The 19,772-nt window shown below is 40.1% G+C and overlaps 1 protein-coding gene across 10 annotated transcripts in view; it reads left to right on the top strand.

Annotated features, from left to right (window-relative positions):
- The window catches only part of FYN (FYN proto-oncogene, Src family tyrosine kinase), a 180,587-nt gene that overhangs the window by 142,617 nt on the left and 18,198 nt on the right, over positions 1–19,772 (top strand). For 9 of the 10 annotated variants that reach the window (XM_077812956.1, XM_077812952.1, XM_077812954.1 and 6 more), the window contains 5 exons: positions 2,580–2,729; positions 7,699–7,854; positions 11,046–11,225; positions 15,843–15,919; positions 16,022–16,175. In XM_077812956.1, coding sequence (XP_077669082.1) covers positions 2,580–2,729; positions 7,699–7,854; positions 11,046–11,225; positions 15,843–15,919; positions 16,022–16,175 — 717 coding nt within the window. The remainder of the gene's footprint in view (positions 1–2,579; positions 2,730–7,698; positions 7,855–11,045; positions 11,226–15,842; positions 15,920–16,021; positions 16,176–19,772) is intronic. The other variant, XM_077812962.1, reaches the window with a different exon arrangement.

Here is a 19,772-nt window from a genome sequence, read left to right as displayed (position 1 = left end):
CTGTGTATAGGTTGTCACAAAAGGTACAATCAGGATTGTTTTTCCTGAAGCCTGGAGGCTGTAGTGACCAATCCCATGTATTGGGCGGACTGAAACTGTAGAAAAGGGCAACTTTCACCAGCGTATTCCTGGTTGCATCTTCGTTTATGAATAAGAAAAATGGCACCAGAATAATAGAGCTTATGACAGTGCAGGTTCTCATGAGCTTGAATCAATTCTGTGGGGACACAGTCTCCTTTTAAGCTTTGAATAAAGATACATCTCAGCTCTTTCAGTTTTGAAGTCACAAATCTTTTAGTCAGAAAACTGCTTCATGCTGTAGGATATATTGTCACCTCTGATAAGGAAGAGGACAGATTTGTATGTCTGCTTTCCAGTCTGTCTAATACCTAGAGTCCTACCATGGATTTGGAGAGACATGTTCAATGGGCATCATTCTTGCAGGTCTGTGTCCCTGCTTGATGGATAGTCTATGTTGCCATGTTTTCTCTCTCCAGGATGGCTGCACTGCAGTAGTGGACAAAGTGATTGCTGCATTTGAAGTTTATTATTTGGTTGTTAATGTTTGAAAAGCAATTCAAGGTTCTTCTGGATGAAAAGCACTATGTAACTATAAAATCACTATCTCCAGCCGGTACCATGAAAATTTCGACATTTACCATATTTTGCCATTTACCTAAATCACAGTATTTGCAGTTTTCAGAGTAGCAGCTGTGTTAGTCTGTATTCGCAAAAAGAAAAGGAGGACTTGTGGCACCTTAGAGACTAACCAATTTATTTGAGCATAAGCTTTCGTGAGCTACAGCTCACTTCATCGGATGCATTCAGTGGAAAATACAGTGGGGAGATTTATATACATAGAGAACATGGAACAATGGGTGTTACCATACACACTGTAACAAGAGTGATCACTTAAGGTGAGATATTACCAGCAGGAGAGCGGGGGGCAAAAACCTTTCGTAGTGATAATCAAGGTGGGCCATTTCCAGCAGTTGACAAGAACGTCTGAGGAACATTGGGGGGGGAGGGAGGGGAATAAACATGGGGAAATAGTTCTACTTTGTGTAATGACCCATCCACTCCCAGTCTTTATTCAAGCCTAAGTTAATTGTATCCAGTTTGCAAATTAATTCCAATTTAGCAGTCTCTCGTTGGAGCCTGGTTTTGAAGTGTTGTTTTGTTTTTGTTTTTTTGTTTGTTTTTTTTTGAAGAATTGCCACTTTTAGGTCTGTAATCGAGTGACCAAAGAGATTGAAGTGTTCTCCGGCTGGTTTTTGAATGTCATAATTCTTGACGTCTGATTTGTGTTCATTTATTCTTTTACATAGAGACTGTCCAGTTTGACCAATGTACATGGCAGAGGGGCATTGCCGGCACGTGATGGCATATATCACATTGGTAGATGTGCAGGTGAACGAGCCTCTGATAGCGTGGCTGATGTGATTAGGCCCTATGATGGTGTCCCCTGAATAGATATGTGGACACAGTTGGCAACAGGCTTTGTTGCAAGAATAGGTTCCTGGGTTAGTGGTTCTGTTGTGTGGTGTGTGGTTGCTTGTGAGTATTTGCTTCAGGTTGAGGGGCTGTCTGTAAGCAAGGACTGGCCTGTCTCCCAAGATCTGTGAGAGTGATGAGTCGTCCTTCAGGATAGGTTGTAGATCCTTGATGATGCGTTAGAGAGGTTTTAGTTGGGGGCTGAAGGTGATGGCTAGTGGCGTTCTGTTATTTTCTTTGTTGGGCCTGTCCTGTAGTAGGTGACTTCTGGGTACTCTTCTGACTCTGTCAATCTGTTCCTTCACTTTCACAGGTGGGTATTGTAGTTGTAAGAATGCTTGATAGAGATCTTGTAGGTGTTTGTCTCTCTCTGCGGGGTTGGAGCAAATGCGGTTGTATCGTAGAGCTTGGCTGTAGACAATGGATCGTGTGGTGTGGTCTGGATGAAAGCTGGAGGTATGTAGGTAGGCATAGCGGTCAGTAGGTTTCCCGTATAGGGTGGTGTTTATGTGACAATCGCTTATTAGCACCGTAGTGTCCAGGAAGTGGATCTCTTGTGTGGACTGGACCAGGCTGAGGTTGATGGTGGGATGGAAATTGTTGAAATCATGATGGAATTCCTCAAGGGCTTCTTTTCCATGGGTCCAGATGATGAAGTTGTCATCAGTGTAGCACAAGTAGAGTAGGGGCATTAGGGGACGAGAGCTGAGGAAGTGTTGTTCTAAGTCAGCCATAAAAATGTTGGCATACTGTGGGGCCATGCGGGTATCCAGAGACACTTAAAATTGGAAAAGTAAATTTAACAACCTCAACCAGTAAATGTTAAGACATAAATGCTCATTTACACAAAGGCCCCCTCATTTCTGCTAGACCAGTGTAAAGGGGACTTTGTGTAAATGAGAATCTGGGCCTAAGATTTTAATGGCACTCACTGTAATTTTGTTAGGCTCACCCGTTCTTATTTAAAGTACAATATTTACTATTTCTGTGCAGTGTCTTTTTAGTCTAATAATAAGTGACTGACACTTTTTTTAAATTGTCTAAAAACGACGGCTTATACTTTTTTTTCTCCTTACTTTGAACAGGTGCCTATTCCCTGTCTATTCGTGATTGGGATGATATGAAAGGAGACCATGTCAAACATTATAAGATTCGTAAACTTGACAGTGGCGGATATTATATCACAACTAGGGCACAGTTTGAAACACTTCAGCAGCTAGTTCAGCATTATTCAGGTAACTTTGCAAATAAATATCTGATACTCTCAGCTGTTGCAAAACAAAAATGTTTGCTGTTGAGCTCTCCTCTCACCGTAAGATGTCCTAAGGAGTCTTTTTATTAAGTGTCTCATTCACTGCAGTGCATCTTTATTATCCCTTTCCCATTATTTATAAGCAGTTTTACACACCATTCATAGGGTACATTGACAGTGAAATTTCATTTGTTCTCCTGTTTATTTTTTCTTTCTAAAATACTCAAAGTGCATTTGTGCACTCTTCTAAGCTACGTACTTTGTGAACTGTACAACTATGGGACAGGCTTATGGGGAACTTCCTAGTGATACAATTATCCAACTAATTCCTGTGGTACATGGCATTTCAATCATTATTTTTTAAAGTCAGTTACTTGCATTGGATACATCTTGTTCTCTGAACAAAAATAATTTTGCAATTACTAGGGTTTAGACTACAGATGAACTTGAATAACAAAATTCATATCCATAATTGAGTTAGTGGTCAACAGCAAAATTCAGATCAGCATTTTGATTCAGAATCTATAAGAGCACGGGGTCATTCAGATCTGACGTTTTGACTCCCTTTGTAATTTAGCCACTTCCCATTTCATCACTTTTGCTTTATTTTCTGATTGGCTTTAACCCATGTTGCTACTGCACATAATGCTAATTCAATATTTTTAAAGGTAAATACTTTTCTTTTTGTAGAAAAAATTAATAAGGGTTCACTTTTTTTCAGAAGTACTCAGCACTGGCCTAGCTCTTCTCTTATTGAAATCAATGTTAAAATTCCCACTGGCTGATGGCTTGTCTACACAAACATTTAGTTCATAGCAAACTGGGATGTGAATCCACCCCATGTGCTGCAAACTGTCTGTCCAGGGCTGATGCGCATAACAAGTTTGTTAGTGCACTTTGATCTAGTCCCATTTCAAAGAGGATTAGATCAGAGGGAACTCATGGGCTGTTAATGCATGTCAGCAGGGTGCAGGTGGACAGTTAGTCCTTGGCAGGCTAGTGTGGTGTAGATTCATTCCCCAGCTTGCTGCAAACTAATTGTTTGGGTAGACAGGCCCTTAGAAGCAGAGTGGAGCCAATATGGAGCCCTTTTGAATATCATACTCTAGATGTTTGTGTGTATTTAGGGCACAAGTCCTCTGTTTAGCTGCAGACCAGGTAGCTCATGGACAGTTGTAGTGCAGCCTTCCCCACACAGCCCTTCCACTGTGCCTGAGCACTGGGGTGGGAAAATAGTATAGTCTCCATGCCCATTCAGTCTTTGATCCACAGGCAAAACTTCCAACATGCCTCTGCTATTTAATTCATTGTGGTGAGGCTTTGTGTTTTGTCACCACTTTTTTAATGGAAAGTGGATTGAGACCACAAACTCATTTTACACAGGCCATCTGACGGATGTTAGATAGCAACAACTTTCTGGACACCTAGATCCTAGACTGGATTTAATTCAGCAAGGAGAGAGGCTCTCATACCTCATTATCTATCCCTCTCAGGCTATGCCACGCTTTTAATACAGAAAGAATCTGTTTCCCCCAATATCAAATGTGTGACCCTCAGGCATGGGCAGGATGGATAATAATTGGGAAGGGCCACCACTTAGTTGGCACAAGGCACAAAAGTGAGCCGCATACTTCTCTAAATTACTCTTAATTGGCTTGTTTCATCATCATGCACTTTAATCAAAAAGCATATAATCATTCCACACCCTGCACAACCTTTTGACATTGACAAAATTAATAGTACTAACAAGCAACTGAAGAAACCAGTTTAAAGCACTCCGAGTTGACTTGGCCAAAAATGTTACATGGGATTGATGCAGAACTTATTAAAGGTAATATTTTATTGTGGTAAAGGTTTTTGCCAAAGTTACATTTGTAAGCCAACAGAGCTGCTGAAATTAATTCTCACGTTTTAGTGCCTGAATTTACTCTGCGTTAGCAACTGCTGACGTACAGCATATTACAGCAAAGTATTACTAGTGGAGCAAGGAGTGTAAGTTTGACTGCCTGAAAGTGTCATTAAAGACAGAGAGAGAAATAATTTACCCAAAATGTCTACTCATATTCCTTATACGTTTATATATACTATATTGCCTACATTTTCTCACTGAGTGTTAGATGTACAGCACTCTCCATATTTTATTTATATGAAATACTAATGGCTGATTCGAAAAAAAGAAGTAAAGACAATGACTCCTGCAGTACTTCATTTGGGAGGGAGGTTATGTTTCCTCTGTCCTTCAACAGTTTTTCCTTGTATAATAATTAATGAAATTGTACCTTTTTCCTCTAGCCAGAAATGCAAGATGCATTGTTTTATCTTCCATGATTAGCTTCAAATTGTATATACAATACTTACAACTTAAAGGCCTAAGCTCTGAACAGGTTAACTAATTTTTACGTAAAAGGTGAACATACCTTTCAATAGGCATATTTTAAAATAGAAGCATATATTTTTAAGAAAATTCTTGTCTTAGCTTTTCATAAGTGACTCAAATGTATTTTGTGAAAGATTTTTGAACAGTACATGTTTTTAAAAACTTCCATGGTTTTTTCTGTACGTTATATCCATGCTCTGTTTTCTGTGTGCCATATTTCTGCCCTGCCCTGCTTTCTCTTCTTCCTTCTTCCTGATGGGCCTACCCAAGAGAGTGGTTATAACTTATGCTCAAGGTGATTTTACACTAAACAACGATAAATACTTGGACCCTTAGATCCAAGGCATTTCTTCTCATCTCTGGTACAGTATCTTGAGTTTCATGGATAAACCTAAGGGATCAAAGGTACTAAGATAATACCGGCTCTTACTCAGGATGGTCTGAAGTCAGCCGGACTTTCCAATAACATGGCACTTGAATTCCAGTCACCCATCCCATAAGGTTAGGAGTGATGGGCTATTCATGAAAAAGTAGGTCTGGTCTATTCTTAGGCATTCAGTGTCCATTTCCTTGGAGCAGCAAATATGTCTTTGATGCCGGCATTGACGGGTTCCTCTCTCTTAAAGGAGACCAGAAGACCATGAGATCCCTAAATTCCCTGTTGCAGCCACCCAAGCTCATGCAGAGGCTTCCAAACATCTAAAGAAACACTCATTGAGTAGCCATAGTTCTAACCTTCCCAGTGGAGGTGCTTCCAAACAAACAGGCTGACTTGCTGGCTCAGGTTCCCTGATTTGCAGTCTTTGACAGTTTGTACCTCTTTTAGCAAACCTTCTCCTTTCACTTTCTACAAAACCACTTCAGCTACCTAAAGAGAGCTCCTGTTATCCCATGACATTTCAGCTGGGAAGGCAGAGCTTTGTTTTGCCTCTACCCCTCCCATTTCATTCTGGTGCACAAACTTCTCATCTGCCTAGAAGGGAATGTTGCAAAAGTGAATGAAAATTTAAGTTTAATAGCGATCTACCGCCTTGCCCTGTTCTGTTGTCTCTGTGTTAAAGTGCAAACGTAATCTGGGCGGGGAGCCTTCTTGTCCGATCTGTTTTTGGAAGTGCAATGTGCCTTTACAGCAATATATAAATCATAATGATTATTAATAATAGAATGGGGAGCCTAAAATTGTATGAATTGGAGTCATTTCTGTTCCAATCCTGTCTGCTGCTAGTCAGTTTTCAGTGAGGTTTACAATGAGGAGTAGTGTTAGTCTGTCCGAAAAGGAGCAGATGTAACCTACCACTAGGTGGGTGTTACAGGTCCTCCTCTCTGTTGATCTACAGAGCATATGGGTTGTTACAGCCTCTGTCCACAGAGCTTTAGTTGAAGCTATAATAGCTCATGCTTCTAGGTCTAGAGAGGTTCATAGTTCAGTCTCTGGTGTGTATGCCAATATGGTGGCCATCACACAGAGCTGAATGCAATACAAAAACCTACAATGCCATAAAGTGCCTGCCAATTTTTTGTCATTCAGTGGTTTTCAGAAAAACGGAAACAATCTTTACTAATTTTTTTGTAATTCAATTTCATGTGAAGTGTATAAGTAAACCAGTTTATGGGTTACCATTGGGTATTTTTAAATAAATATATTCATCTGTACTGCACCAATTAATTATGAACATGCATTATTGCAGTATTAGGAATAAATCCTGAGTTAGTATACCAGGGCATTACCTCAAGTAAGAAAACAATTGGCAGTCACCTTCAGTTCAAGAGTCTAGAAGCAGGTACTAAAATATTTCCTGTTCTGTCTCAAGTGAATATGTTTCAGTGTTCAATTTCTAACCTTCAAAGATGCTTTGTTATGCTACTAACAGCTGTTGTGAGTAGCACTGTTTTTATGCTTACTGTTTTTGTTTCATGTGTCAAACTTTTTTCTTTCCTCTTTGCTGTTTGCTGCATTTCTGCTCCGTCAGAGAGAGCTGCGGGTCTTTGCTGCCGCTTAGTAGTCCCCTGTCATAAAGGAATGCCAAGGCTTACTGATCTGTCTGTCAAAACCAAAGATGTCTGGGAAATTCCACGAGAATCCCTACAGTTGATCAAGAGACTGGGAAATGGGCAGTTTGGGGAAGTATGGATGGGTATGGAGTGAACTATTATTCTAAAATAGTCTTCCTGTTTGGGAATTACAAGGTGGAAGGTGGAATTCAAAATGTTATGTGGCCAGACCAAAAAAAAAAATTTGGAAAAATGTCTTAGACACATCTCTGACTTTGAACATTTTTAGTTTCAAACATCTGAAGTAATTTATGGCACAAGAAAGCTGATATCATATGCTCCTTTACAAGGTTTCAGTTTTGACAAATTACCCTAGCCTTAATAATGCATCAAAGCTCATGTTCTAATCTTAACTATACAAAGGGTCTTTTAGCAACCTGGCATAAACTCCCTACCTTCAGTTTCAAATGTGAGTGTTTGCAAAAACTTAACATGGAACTGAAGGACAAATCACCTTCCATCTTTCTCAATGCATGCATAATTTTGGATTATAAGTATTTTTTATTAATTTCCTTTCCTATAGAAAAAGCTGATGGTTTGTGTTTTAACTTAACTGTGATTGCTTCGAATCATACTCCACAAACCGTCGGATTGGCTAAAGATGCATGGGAAGTTGCACGTGATTCATTATTTCTGGAACAGAAGCTTGGTCAGGGGTGTTTCGCTGAAGTGTGGCGTGGTAAGGCAGAGAATATGTTTTGTTTTTGGATGGATCTTTTAAGGCCATCTTAAAAGAAATAAACCTTTTGAATAGAGATTTTTAAGAAAAACAATCAAATTGTTTGAAATATTACCCTGTGTCTGTTGATGTGATCAGACTGACTGTTATGATCACCCTATGGCAAACATTGTGTTCGCTTTCTTCCCTTCACATTCACTGGTATGAGGGGTTTATTACTTTAAATTTTATTAATTGCTTTAAATTTACTCATATGACTAAATAACTAAGTTAGATAATGAAGTAGAAGTAATACTGAATGTGTAAAGCACAACTGTTAATTAGGCAGCTGACCCTGAAAACACACACATGTGTAAAGTTCCTCACACAGGGAAGTGTTTACAGGATCAGGCCCTAAAATAGCCACTTACCTTGTTTTAAAAATAAGAGTGAATAGGGGGATAGCTGACTTTGCCAGGATAGCTTTCCCATCCATTCACTTCGCTAGTTTAGTTTGCAATTTATAACTCCTGAGTAAAGAAATCTGGGGATTGGGAGGACAAAGTCATGACCTGAGCAGCTGGGCCACTGCTTTGAAACCAAGGGATTCTTGCAAGTTGTAAATTCAGTGTCTGTGCCCCTGCTCCTGCCACTTGCCCAGTTAATCTCCTTTACCTGGTCTTCAATTTGTATTAATTATAAAATAATAATTTAAAAAATATTTTTATACTTAGCAGCACCAAAATAAAACACCACCACTATTGTGTAAGTAGTGAGTTAGTTTTTGCAGTAAATTATACTCTACACAGCCCTATCAAAATCAGTAAAAAAAGATTTCCGGTATGTTAAGACGTCATCATCATTAACAATAATATTACCTAAGAATCATGAGCCAGTAGGACCAGTGTGGGCTAGCTATTTTGTGCTGCTGCAGTGACACAAAGCAGCAGTAAATCCAGCTCAACGAGTTGGTTAAACTGGGACTTTGCAGCTGCTTTGCATTGTGGGAATGGCGCAAAACAGCCAGAGTGGACCAGTGAATCTGACCCTTTGTTTAAATGCTTTGGGTAACAAAATTACTAATGACTTATGATACAAAGGACACATTAATGTCCATAGGAACTTACATCAATCTATGACTGAAAATAAATAGGAAAATTTGTAAGGGGAAACTTTCCTGCAAGTTTCTGCTACTTCTCAGTGAATGGCTCTGTATGTCATAGATTTAAATAGTTAGAACTAACTTCAGCAGCAAATATAATAAGTGTCCCAAATACAAGTACTTAAATATACAGTACTGCAGTCATAGTTTTGAACAGTGCAGCTAGCAGACAGAAAGAAATGCAAGCACAATTAAGAAAAATAATAGGTCTATAATAACGAGGAAGTAATAATCTCTGATAGACCCTGAAGCAGCACAAAATTAGAGCTGGTTAAATACTAAAAAAAAATTACTGAGGTTTTGCCATTCATAATGTATTTTAATAGTAGCCAGCCAGCTATAGACAAAATACTGTACAGAAGCAGATCTCCAGTAATAGAAGTGGTGGTGCTAGCGGTGGTCTCAATAGCAGATAAAAATACCGAATCGTAGTAACAAAAAATTATAACTATTTCCATGAAAATTTTAGTAAAAAGGTTGTTTAAAAATCCCTAAAACCTTATTTTGATTTTTTTTAAAATGGAGAAATTTACAGAAGATAAAATATTTTTACAGTGGAATCACAAACCATGCATATCCTAAAGGTTGATAGAATGAACATTGGGATAGTTTAATAAGTCAAGAGTAAATAGATAACGTGCAATTAATTTTGCTTGAAGTTGGAGTGAAATCCTGGCTTCATTGATATAAATGGCAAAACATCCGTTGACTTCCATGGGGCCAGGATTTCATCCTTAATATACATGTTCATGGTGTTTTAAAATGTGCTGTTATTCCGCAAAGTGACTCTGGAAATGGCACTGTGTGGTTCTGTTTCTCAATGACTCCATATAAAATGCACTCCGTTTTACAGAAGGTAAAGTTTTCTGCCAACCCTGCAACATTCTCCCTGAAATCTAAAAGTCGAGCAGTGTTCTTTCCAGCTTGCATTTCACTACCTTATCTGTGGTACATTACAAGTGCAGCTAAGGTGCAACTGAGACGTGCTACTCTGCTGAGCCAGGATTACTAAAAAGAAGAGTTTGCTCAATTAGAGAGAATAATTTATTTCAAAAACTCAGCAGTCTTCCCCCACACACGCTTTTTTTTTTCAAATTGAATATAAGCAGGCTTTGATTTTTACTAATTTAGTCATAATTGTGCAAACACTATGTGCAAACATTTTCACCTTTGGGTTGTTCATACTACTCACTTGGACTGATCACTGCTACTTACTGATTGTGGGTAAAATTCACCCCCAACAAAATACCAGCACCACATCAGTCCTACTTATGCCCTATTTTGAAGGTTTAAATGGGACTTAAATAGCATGTAGGTCTTTTGCTGCCCACACACACACAGTGAATTTCACCCAGCATAATTGTCTACCTAAGTCGTTTGGTGTTGGTGTTGTCAATAAGGCACAAAAACAGCTCTATAAAGGGATCAAATTTTATGTGAAATTATTGAGACACAATGCTCATGGAACCCCATGGTGCCACTTTCACAGTCAGTGTTCAGTGCAGAACAAGTCTGGAGAGCCTGCACCACTAATTTCCGCATTTAAAAAAATTAAGCATTTGCCTTTTCCTTCCTTGCTGACTCCTGTAATTACAAGGATTCTGTGTAACAGACTAGTTTCTGTCAGTATCTATTTCTGACAATGTATGTAGCAGTAGTGAACTAGCCAGCCCCATTCCTGAAGCTGTACTGACATCACTGAAATTCTCCTATATAAGCAGGAAAATAAGTGTTAATTTCAACATCAGGAGCTCAATCCTGAATTCCGTATTTAGGCAAACCTTCCACTGATGTCAGAGCCTGAGTACGAATGGAGAGATCAGGCCCTGTATTTGTAATGAAGATGAAAAGTAATATTTTGCCATAACGAAAAAACTAAATTGATAGGAAGAAATGTAAACAATAAAGAGCAAAATAAAGTAAAGCAGTTTTAAAAATAAAAATAATATTGGTGTCCTTGTAAATTACTCTGCACTTAAATTAGGTGTTAGTTTTCTTTTCCAGACAGAAGGATGTTTAACTTAACAAAATATCTATTGATTGGTTGTAGGTACATGGAATGGAAATACTAAAGTGGCAATAAAGACTCTGAAGCCTGGCACAATGTCCCCAGAATCCTTCCTAGAGGAAGCTCAAATCATGAAGAAGCTAAAGCATGACAAGCTAGTCCAGCTTTATGCTGTGGTGTCTGAAGAGCCGATCTATATTGTCACAGAGTACATGAATAAAGGTGAAATTGTGCTTCTGACCTTGGTCCTTATGAGTAGCAAGTCTTTTTGTTTCAGAGTCACAGCAGTGTTAGTCTGTATCCGCAAAAAGAAAAGGAGTACTTGTGGCACCTTAGAGACTAGCAAATTTATTTGAGCATAAGCTTTCGTGAGCTACAGCTCACTTCATCGGATGTACCCGATGCATCCGATGAAGTGAGCTGTAGCTCATGAAAGCTTATGCTCAAATAAATTTGCTAGTCTCTAAGGTGCCCCAAGTACTCCTTTTCTTTTAAGGCTTTTTGTATGTTCAAGCACGGTGGGTGGGTGTGCGTGCGTACACAGTGTAAAGAATGTTGGGTCAAATTCAGTCCTGGGCATAAGTAGGCACAGATTATTACCCCAGGTCTGAATTGGGCCCCAACAATTGAAAATGTTTATATGGTTTCTGTACAAGTCACACACAGTTTGAAAAAAAATTAAGCAGGCAAGTACAGCATAAGTGTTCCAGTTATAATGGCATCTTATCCTCCTTGATAACAGGAATTTCAAAAGTTCTACCGCGGAACTATATTGTATATTGCTTCAGGAAATGCTAACTCTACACGGCACCAGAGTGTTCATATTGAATCTCTTGTTCATGTTGTCAGTCTGAGATTTTTTTCCCCCCTTTTGGCAGTGCTGAGCCTTTTAGGACACACACTGCCCTCAGAAGACAGCTTTAATTTTCAGGCTGCTCCATATATCATACACTTTTATCTACTTAATTATGACAACAATCTAGTAAAATGAACTAAGGAAAATTTTTAGCTAGCTTGTCAGTCAAATGTTGCACCAGTGTTGAGGGGAAGACCAAAAGATGCATTTGTTTTAGAAAAGTAAATGAACCAAATAAAGGAACAAGTTCTAAAGGGAATTTAGTTGTACAATGGAGGATACTTTTTACAATTTTTAGTGGTTTCTTTTAATCTATTTGGAGTTGATTTTTATTTTCCTGGCAGGTGTCCCTCTCTCTCTCTCCTCAGAGGCATCCGAGCATTGTCTAACTTGCATATTATGATTAAAGGCTCAGTGCCAAGCACATGCTTTTCTTAAAAACGCTCTCTGGTCTAGAAATGTTTCTGAAAGATGAAGCCTTTTTTGCCTCAGACTTTCCATCAGTTTTGACTGTATCATTCTGGACCTTTGGTTGAAGATTTAACCAGGGGGAAGCTCCTAATCTTCTGTTCTCTCCCTATATTTATTAAATAATGTCTTTACTTTAATACTTTTAAACAAAGACAGTTTCCCATCCCTGTTCAGGGGTTAAAGTGCAGGAGCAAGGAGACGTGGTTCTCCCTGCTCCTGCAAGAGAGTTGACAATAGATGTGCCCCTGCCCAGGATCCTTTCAAAGTGTCCCCCTGGGGTATTCAGCCTCTGATCACTGGATACACACAGAGATCCCAGGACTTCTGTACCCTAGTTTACCAGCTTAGCCCACCATTCTGTGTCACACGCAGCACTTGAGTTCAATTATAGTAAAACAAAAGGCAATTTATTTGAGAGAATGGAGATTCAAATAGACACAAGTGTGAGTGATGGAAACAACCGGTTACATACAAAACAAAATCATAAAACATGAACTAGGGCGTACACTTATTAATAGGAAAAGTAAATAACTAATAAAGTAGATTCTCACCCTGTAGTTCAGTCTTCTGCAGCATTTGGGTCCTAGCTCCATGAGGCTAACAGTGTTTCATGAAGCACGTCCGCTCATCAAGATATCTCCTCAGTGAATGGATTCAGAGTGTCTTTCTTCCCCTATGATACACTGAATCAGTTTTTTGTCTATATTCACAGACAGGGTGATTCCCCCTCAGTGTCTCCTCATTCCTTTTCACTGCCAAGTGGTTTCAGTGTTTATAGTTTCTTTGATGGTTTTCCATTGACTTTTCTGTGTTGGTTGCAAAGCTAGAAAACCAAGCAATACATTACATCATTGGCCAGCCAGAGAGGGATGACGCCTTCCCTCACACATGAATGGGCCATCACTGAGACATATGATTCTTTGATGACTCACTTTCACTCCAAGACCATAGGGGGCATAATTTTCAGTATAGTTATATTATTCCATAAATATTACCCATACATATATCACTCAACCATTATCCATAATTTACAAGCTCTCAGTAGAGACCTCACATGCCACCCTTTATAGATAAATACCATGAAAGCATATTTGGTGCAGTGAATGTGTCAGGGCTGAAACAGGAGTAGCTTGTAAAGAACAGTGATCCCTTTGCCAGTTGGCACCAATAGGCCTCTGTGTCACACTCCCACTTTCTCCCCTGGCTTGAGTAAGCAGCACTCCCAGACAATTTAGCAGGTACAGTGTGAGCTCCCTCTCCTGTCTCAATCTGCTTTAACCACTATCTCTAGTCCTTCCTCTGCTCAACCCTCGGCTTTGTCTTCAACAAGTGCATAATTCAGTCTTTTAAATGTAATGTCTTATTATATATTACTTTAAAAAGATGCGCTGTTGATTTCTATCTTCTAAGGAAAATTAGCCTCTGTAAATGCTAGGTTTGTAGGCTTGTTAGGCTGCAGTCTGACCTTTCTCTTGAAATAGGCTGAGCTAGGATCTGAGACTTTTTTCAGGCATTGCATGGCTTAGAATAGAAATGTAAAGCTGGAAGGGATCTTGAGAGGTCATGTAGTACAGCCCCCGACACTGAGGCAGGGCCAAGTATACCTAGAGCATCCCTGACAGGTATTTGTGTAACCTGTTCTTTAAAAACTTCAATTGGGAGGATTCCACAACCTCCCTTGGAAGCCTATTCCAGAACTTAACTATCCTTATAGTTAGAAAGTTTTTCCCAATATCTAACCTAACTCTCCGTTGCTTCAAATTAAGCTGTCTTACCTCCAGTGGACATGGAGAACATCTGATCACTGTCCTCTTTGTAACAGCCATTAACGTGTTTGAAAACTGTTATCAGGTCCCCCTGTCAGACTTCTTTTCTCAAGACTAACCATGCCAAAAAAAATTTAACCTTTCTTCATAGGTCTAAACCTTTTATCACGTTTGCTCTCCTCTGGACATTCTCTAGTTTGTCCACAACTTTCTTAAACTGTGAATCCCAGAACAGGAGACAGTACTCCAGCTGAAGCCTCACCAGTGCCTAGTAGAGTGGGACAATTACTTTGCTGTGTTTTACATATGACACTCTTGTTAAAACACCTCAGGATATTAGCCTTTTTTACAACTGCATCATGTTGTTGACTCTCATTCAATTTGTTATCCACAAAACACCCCAGATCTTTTTCAGCAGTACTACTGCCTAACTAGTTATTCCTCATTTTATATTTGTGCATTTGATTTTTTTTTCTTCTTAAGTGTAATACTTTGCATTTGTCTTCATTGAATTTCATCTTTTTGATTTCAGACCAATTCTTCAATTTCTCAGGGTTTCTCTGATGACCCCTATTGAAGTTTCTATTTCTCTCCCAATGTTTAGTCCTATGTTATGGTCACCTTTTTAAAAACCTTTCTGGGGGCTTTTGTCAACTTGCCTCCTTTGAACGTGACGAAAAGCCCTCCTCACTCTGTTGCCACATCAGGGTGTGCAGATGCTCTCAGGTGGACCCCATCTCTTCCCAACAGTCCTCCCTCCTGGAACAGCATCCTATGGCCAAGAAAGCAGCAGCTCTCCTGTTGACACCATCTATGCAGCCATTGTATTCATCTGCAGGATCCTCATGTCCATGCCTCTGGGATTCCTTTTTGATTTTCAGGTCCCTAAAGAGCTCCTAAAGGAGCCGTATTGGCCTCTTACTATCCTTGCTATCTTGGAATTGGGTAGATGTTTTCAGCTAAATCAGGCTTTTAGAGAGCAGTGTTGTTCAAAAGAATATTAGCAGATACATGAAAAGTTAGACATATGTATTTTGTCAGTAACATTCAGGGAAAATTTAAAACGACTGGCACGGGTGGCATGTGAACCGGGGGCTTGGGGAGGCTAGCACCTGGCCTGCCCCTTCTGCCCAAGGCCCCGCCACTTCTGCCCCCTTCCCCCACCAGAGCCCACTGCCCCACCTCCTCTCCGGCCACCAGCTCGCACGCGCGCTCTCTCTCTCTCTCTCTCTCACACACACGCCCGTCCAGCCCTGGAGCGCCAAGCAGGCGGTGCGAGCACCAACTCCAGCCACCCAGAGTCTTCCCCCAGGGCCCGGGCCAGGGGGAAGACCTGCAGCAGAGCACCACTAGAAGCAGGAGAGGGTCTGGGGGCAGAGCCTGGGCAGAGCACACAGAGCTGGTTGGGGAAGCTCGGACTACTCCGGCCTTTGATACCCACCACCCATGACAATGGGGTTTTTGTTCCTTTTTTTTGTCTAGTGACATAATCTTCCACAAATATATAGGAGAACATAGTAAAGCAGCAGTAGCATTAATTACAAATCAATTCTGAGAATATATGTATCTGTAAGTGGGAGTTGCCCTGTTTTTGAAATATTCCCCTAATTCTGGAACCTTGACACGGTGTCATTTCAACCAAAAATATTGCTCTTAAATACTGTTTACTAAATGGAATCCCTCCCTCCTCATTAATAACCTTGTTTTCTTAAAGTGACTCTTCAGTGTTAACTTTTGCATTTGCAGGGAGTTTGCTAGACTTCTTAAAAGATGGAGAAGGAAGAGCCTTAAAGTTACCGAATTTAGTGGACATGGCAGCACAGGTATGTCTTAATTTATAAGCAAGTAGCTGAGTGTGTTTTGTACCGCAACTGTGTAGGACTTCATTTTTAAATCACGCCTATTGAGACCTGTGCTTCTAACAGGTTGCTGGAGGGATGGCTTACATTGAGCGCATGAATTATATACACAGAGACCTGCGATCTGCAAATATCCTGGTGGGGAATGGCCTAATATGCAAGATTGCTGATTTTGGATTAGCAAGATTGATTGAAGACAACGAATACACAGCGAGACAAGGTGGGAGCAGTAGCAAATGTAACCTTGAATATGGTTTTTGAAACAGATGAAGAAAAAAACATGCTAAAATACCAAGAGGTTGCTTCAAGTTCAGGATTTAACCTTCTATAAAAAATATTAACCCATGTTTTAATTCCTAATCCTGATAGAGGGCTGGGAGCTTTGCTGAGGTAGTACATAAAGCCCAGGAGAGGAGGAATGTATAATTGCTTAACTGTGACTTCTCTAGCTAATTCTGGCCAGCCCTCAACTGAAAATAATATCCAAGTGCCCTGACAGAGAACTCCTCCCCTCCCCACCCTGTCTCCCGCCATCTTCACAAGGAAAGCTGAAGAACAACAACACTACAGCACTAAGCAACATATATATGTGTAAGCTGAGGCATATGTTCATATACATATTCTAATGAAATTATTTTTTCTTCCTATATGCACTAACCATGGTAAATATTGCTGGGCTGGACTTCATTTTTCTTGGTTTTTAGTCCATTTTGGAGGAAGTTACTTTAATCAAGTACTCGTTCTTTAATACATCTGTGTGTTTCTGAGAACAGTATTTTCTTTGGGAACTTTTAGGGGGGGGTTTAATATGAAAACCGTTCTCCACTGCCACACAGATTGCTGGGCATGAGCAACCACTGATATACAATACTCTTTGAGATGGTAAGTTTTTATAGCAACCCTTACTGCACTTCCTTTAAAGGCAGCTTTTTAAAAATCCTGTGTTCATGCTGAGCCATCTCTCTCTCACACACACTCTCACACACACTTTGTACTCTGTAAGTCTTTACGAGTCATTCCTAATTTTTCAGTGTGTTCAAGTTTGCAAAGACACAGGATGTAGTTTTGGTCTGTCCAATGGCAGTACTTGCCCAATATATATCAATAAATACCACTCCAGATACTGGAACTCCATTAACCCATGGGCCTTCTGTTAAACCATATTATATGTCATCAAAAAGTAGGGAGGGTTAAATACTTCATAACCCATTAAGAGCTTTTATCTTAACCAAATGTCCCTGTTCTCGTATGGAATCTGTCTCTGTTTTAGCAAAGAGTTTTCTTTTGCTTTCTGGCTCTGAAATGTTCACCAAATGAGCCAAAGAGTTCAGAGTGCTGCATATTTCAGTGAGAGCAAAAGCCATCATGCCATTCAGATCCCTATAAATTTCTTTCAGCTGTTGTCAGCTGCACTTGTTTGCAGAAATGTGGCACCCTAACCAGCCTACACTCACACCAGTGCTAACAGTTGCCTACTGTGTCTTTCCACTTATTTGAGAGCGGTATGAGGGATCAGCTTACAGGGAGAGCCTCTTTTTCTCTGTCTGAGCTCTTAAAGAAATTGTGGTAAGTACTGATGCAGAGAGTTAACTGATGGTGATTTGAGCACTAAGTGCACATGCCGGTGCACAGGGTCCACGCCCTCAAGCCTGTCCCATATGTGAAGTCTGAGAGGTGTGCTTGAGTAAAGGCAGCAGGATCCAGCCCATAAAATAGCTTGGGGAAAAATGTTCAGTAGAAAAAATTATGATCTCCTTTTTGTTTTACTGCCACTTTTTTCTCTTTTTGGAAAGCCCCCAATGTGTATTTTGACATGACTAACTATTTGTTTTAGTAGGCAACATTGCTGGACAACATTTTCTGAGCTTAGAATTCGTAGGAAATCCTTGGATGTCCTATTTCCTTTCTGGGTTACATCTCCTAGAATAGCTTAGCTGTTTTCATATGTTAGAAATCCCTGAAAGCCCCACGTGCCCTGGTTTTATTTACATTGTGAATAATCTTTGATTTTATAGGATAATAATAAGTGATTAAAGTTAGGATGGAAAAAGTTTGGACTCAGAGAGAGTAAAGATGGGTTTGGACTGGTGAAGACAAGCAAGTGTTTTAAGTTGGGGAGAGAGAATGGCCCTGTGGTTAGGTTACATGCCTGAGAGTCAGAAGACCTGAGTTCTGTGTGTCCAGCACAAACTTATTGTGCGATTGTGTGCAAGTCACCTACCCTTTCTATGCCGCAGCTTCCTCTCCTGTGCCATACTTAAGTCATTTAGAGCTCTGTATAGATTGTGCCTTAGAGCAGAGCCCTGAGCAAGAGAAGATGCATGAACTGCACTGTCCCAGGATCACTCCAGGTAGCACTGTGCTGAAGGTTTACAGCTAAATCTTGTTTAAAGGGTTTCCTAGTTTTGCTGTTGCTTCTATATCCTGCTCTAAAGTAAATTTTGGCTGAGCTTGGCAACCGTATATACCGGGGTGGCCAAACTTACTGACCCTCTGAGCCGTATACAATAATCTTCAGAAGTTCAAGAGCCGCAAGACACGCACAACCTTTACACATGCATTTTAAAAAATATTAACATCCTACTTACTGTATCATGGCTAATTACTGCAAGAGCTAGCGGCCTTGTGGGTCTCCATCCTGGTCCTAAGTCTTTGGAAATCTAGTTGATATGTTGTCAAGGTGGTACGGAGAAGCTCAGTCAGATGTTGATTTGTAAGGACTGCACAGTGTTTCGATTTTTATGAACTTCATCATGGAGTACAGCGATTCACAGCAGTATGATGTGCCAAAAATTGAAATGAGTTGCACACTAGCATTCTTGAGTTGAGGACACTTCATTCCTGGAACTTGCTTCCAGAATTCAATTGTAGACTGTGATTTATGTGTAGTCTTTAGACCCTGCTCTTCCTGGAGTTCCAGTGGTTCCTTTTCTACAGTAGATGTTTCTGTAACCATGGTTTTGGGAATTGGACAGCCGTCATTGATCACATCAACCATGAATGGGTTTTACAAGAAAGGCTAAGCAGGATCTCAGCTTCTGCAAGTCTTCAAACCTGTCCTGAAAATCATCAAGCAGTTCTTGTAATTTACCTCTGTATTCCTCAAGTTCGTGATCTTCTACAATTTCAGGGAATGTGTTTACCCTCCTCTTGAGATGGGGAAAGTGGTTGAAGTTGCTTGACACTATGTCTCTTTGCAGAAGCTTTAACTTATTATGGAAGCTGAAGACTGTCTGAGTAAAGTCAGAAATAATCTTATCCCTCCCTTGGAGTGCCAAGTTCAGAGTTTGCAGATGGTTCATAATATCAGTGAAAAATATCATCCTGCATCCATTGCTCATCTTTCAGTTGTGAATAGGACTTTTCCTTTTCTTCAAGGAAAGCACTGATAGGTTCCATCAGTTCCACAAATCTGTTTAAGACATTGCTGGTTGATACCCCTGTGGAGCTGAAGCTGCGAGCACCAGTTCAAACCCCTCTTCCCCGCAGGGTGAAGCCCCAAGCTCTGCAAGCTGCAGCTGACCTGACAAAGAGCCACATGTGGCTCATGAGCCGCAGTTTGGCCATGCCTGGTATATACTCAGTTTCGCTCAGTTCCAATTACCCTGGTTTCTAATACAATTTGAGTAACCAGTATGAACCTAGGGACTTAGAAACAGGTTTAAAATCCCTTCATAACCTAATACTTTTGCCTAGAATCTGATTTAAATTGGCTTTAATCATGTTTCTTAACTCAGTTTTGAGTACTGATATGGTGGGGACTATAGTAGCATAAAAAAGTTGTGCTGCCTTTGCATGTTTCCCATGACCTATCAGT

This window comes from Eretmochelys imbricata, chromosome 3 (genome assembly GCF_965152235.1).
Source record: "Eretmochelys imbricata isolate rEreImb1 chromosome 3, rEreImb1.hap1, whole genome shotgun sequence".
NCBI classification, from domain to species: Eukaryota; Metazoa; Chordata; order Testudines; family Cheloniidae; genus Eretmochelys; species Eretmochelys imbricata.
This window is presented reverse-complemented; position numbering and strand designations above follow the sequence as displayed.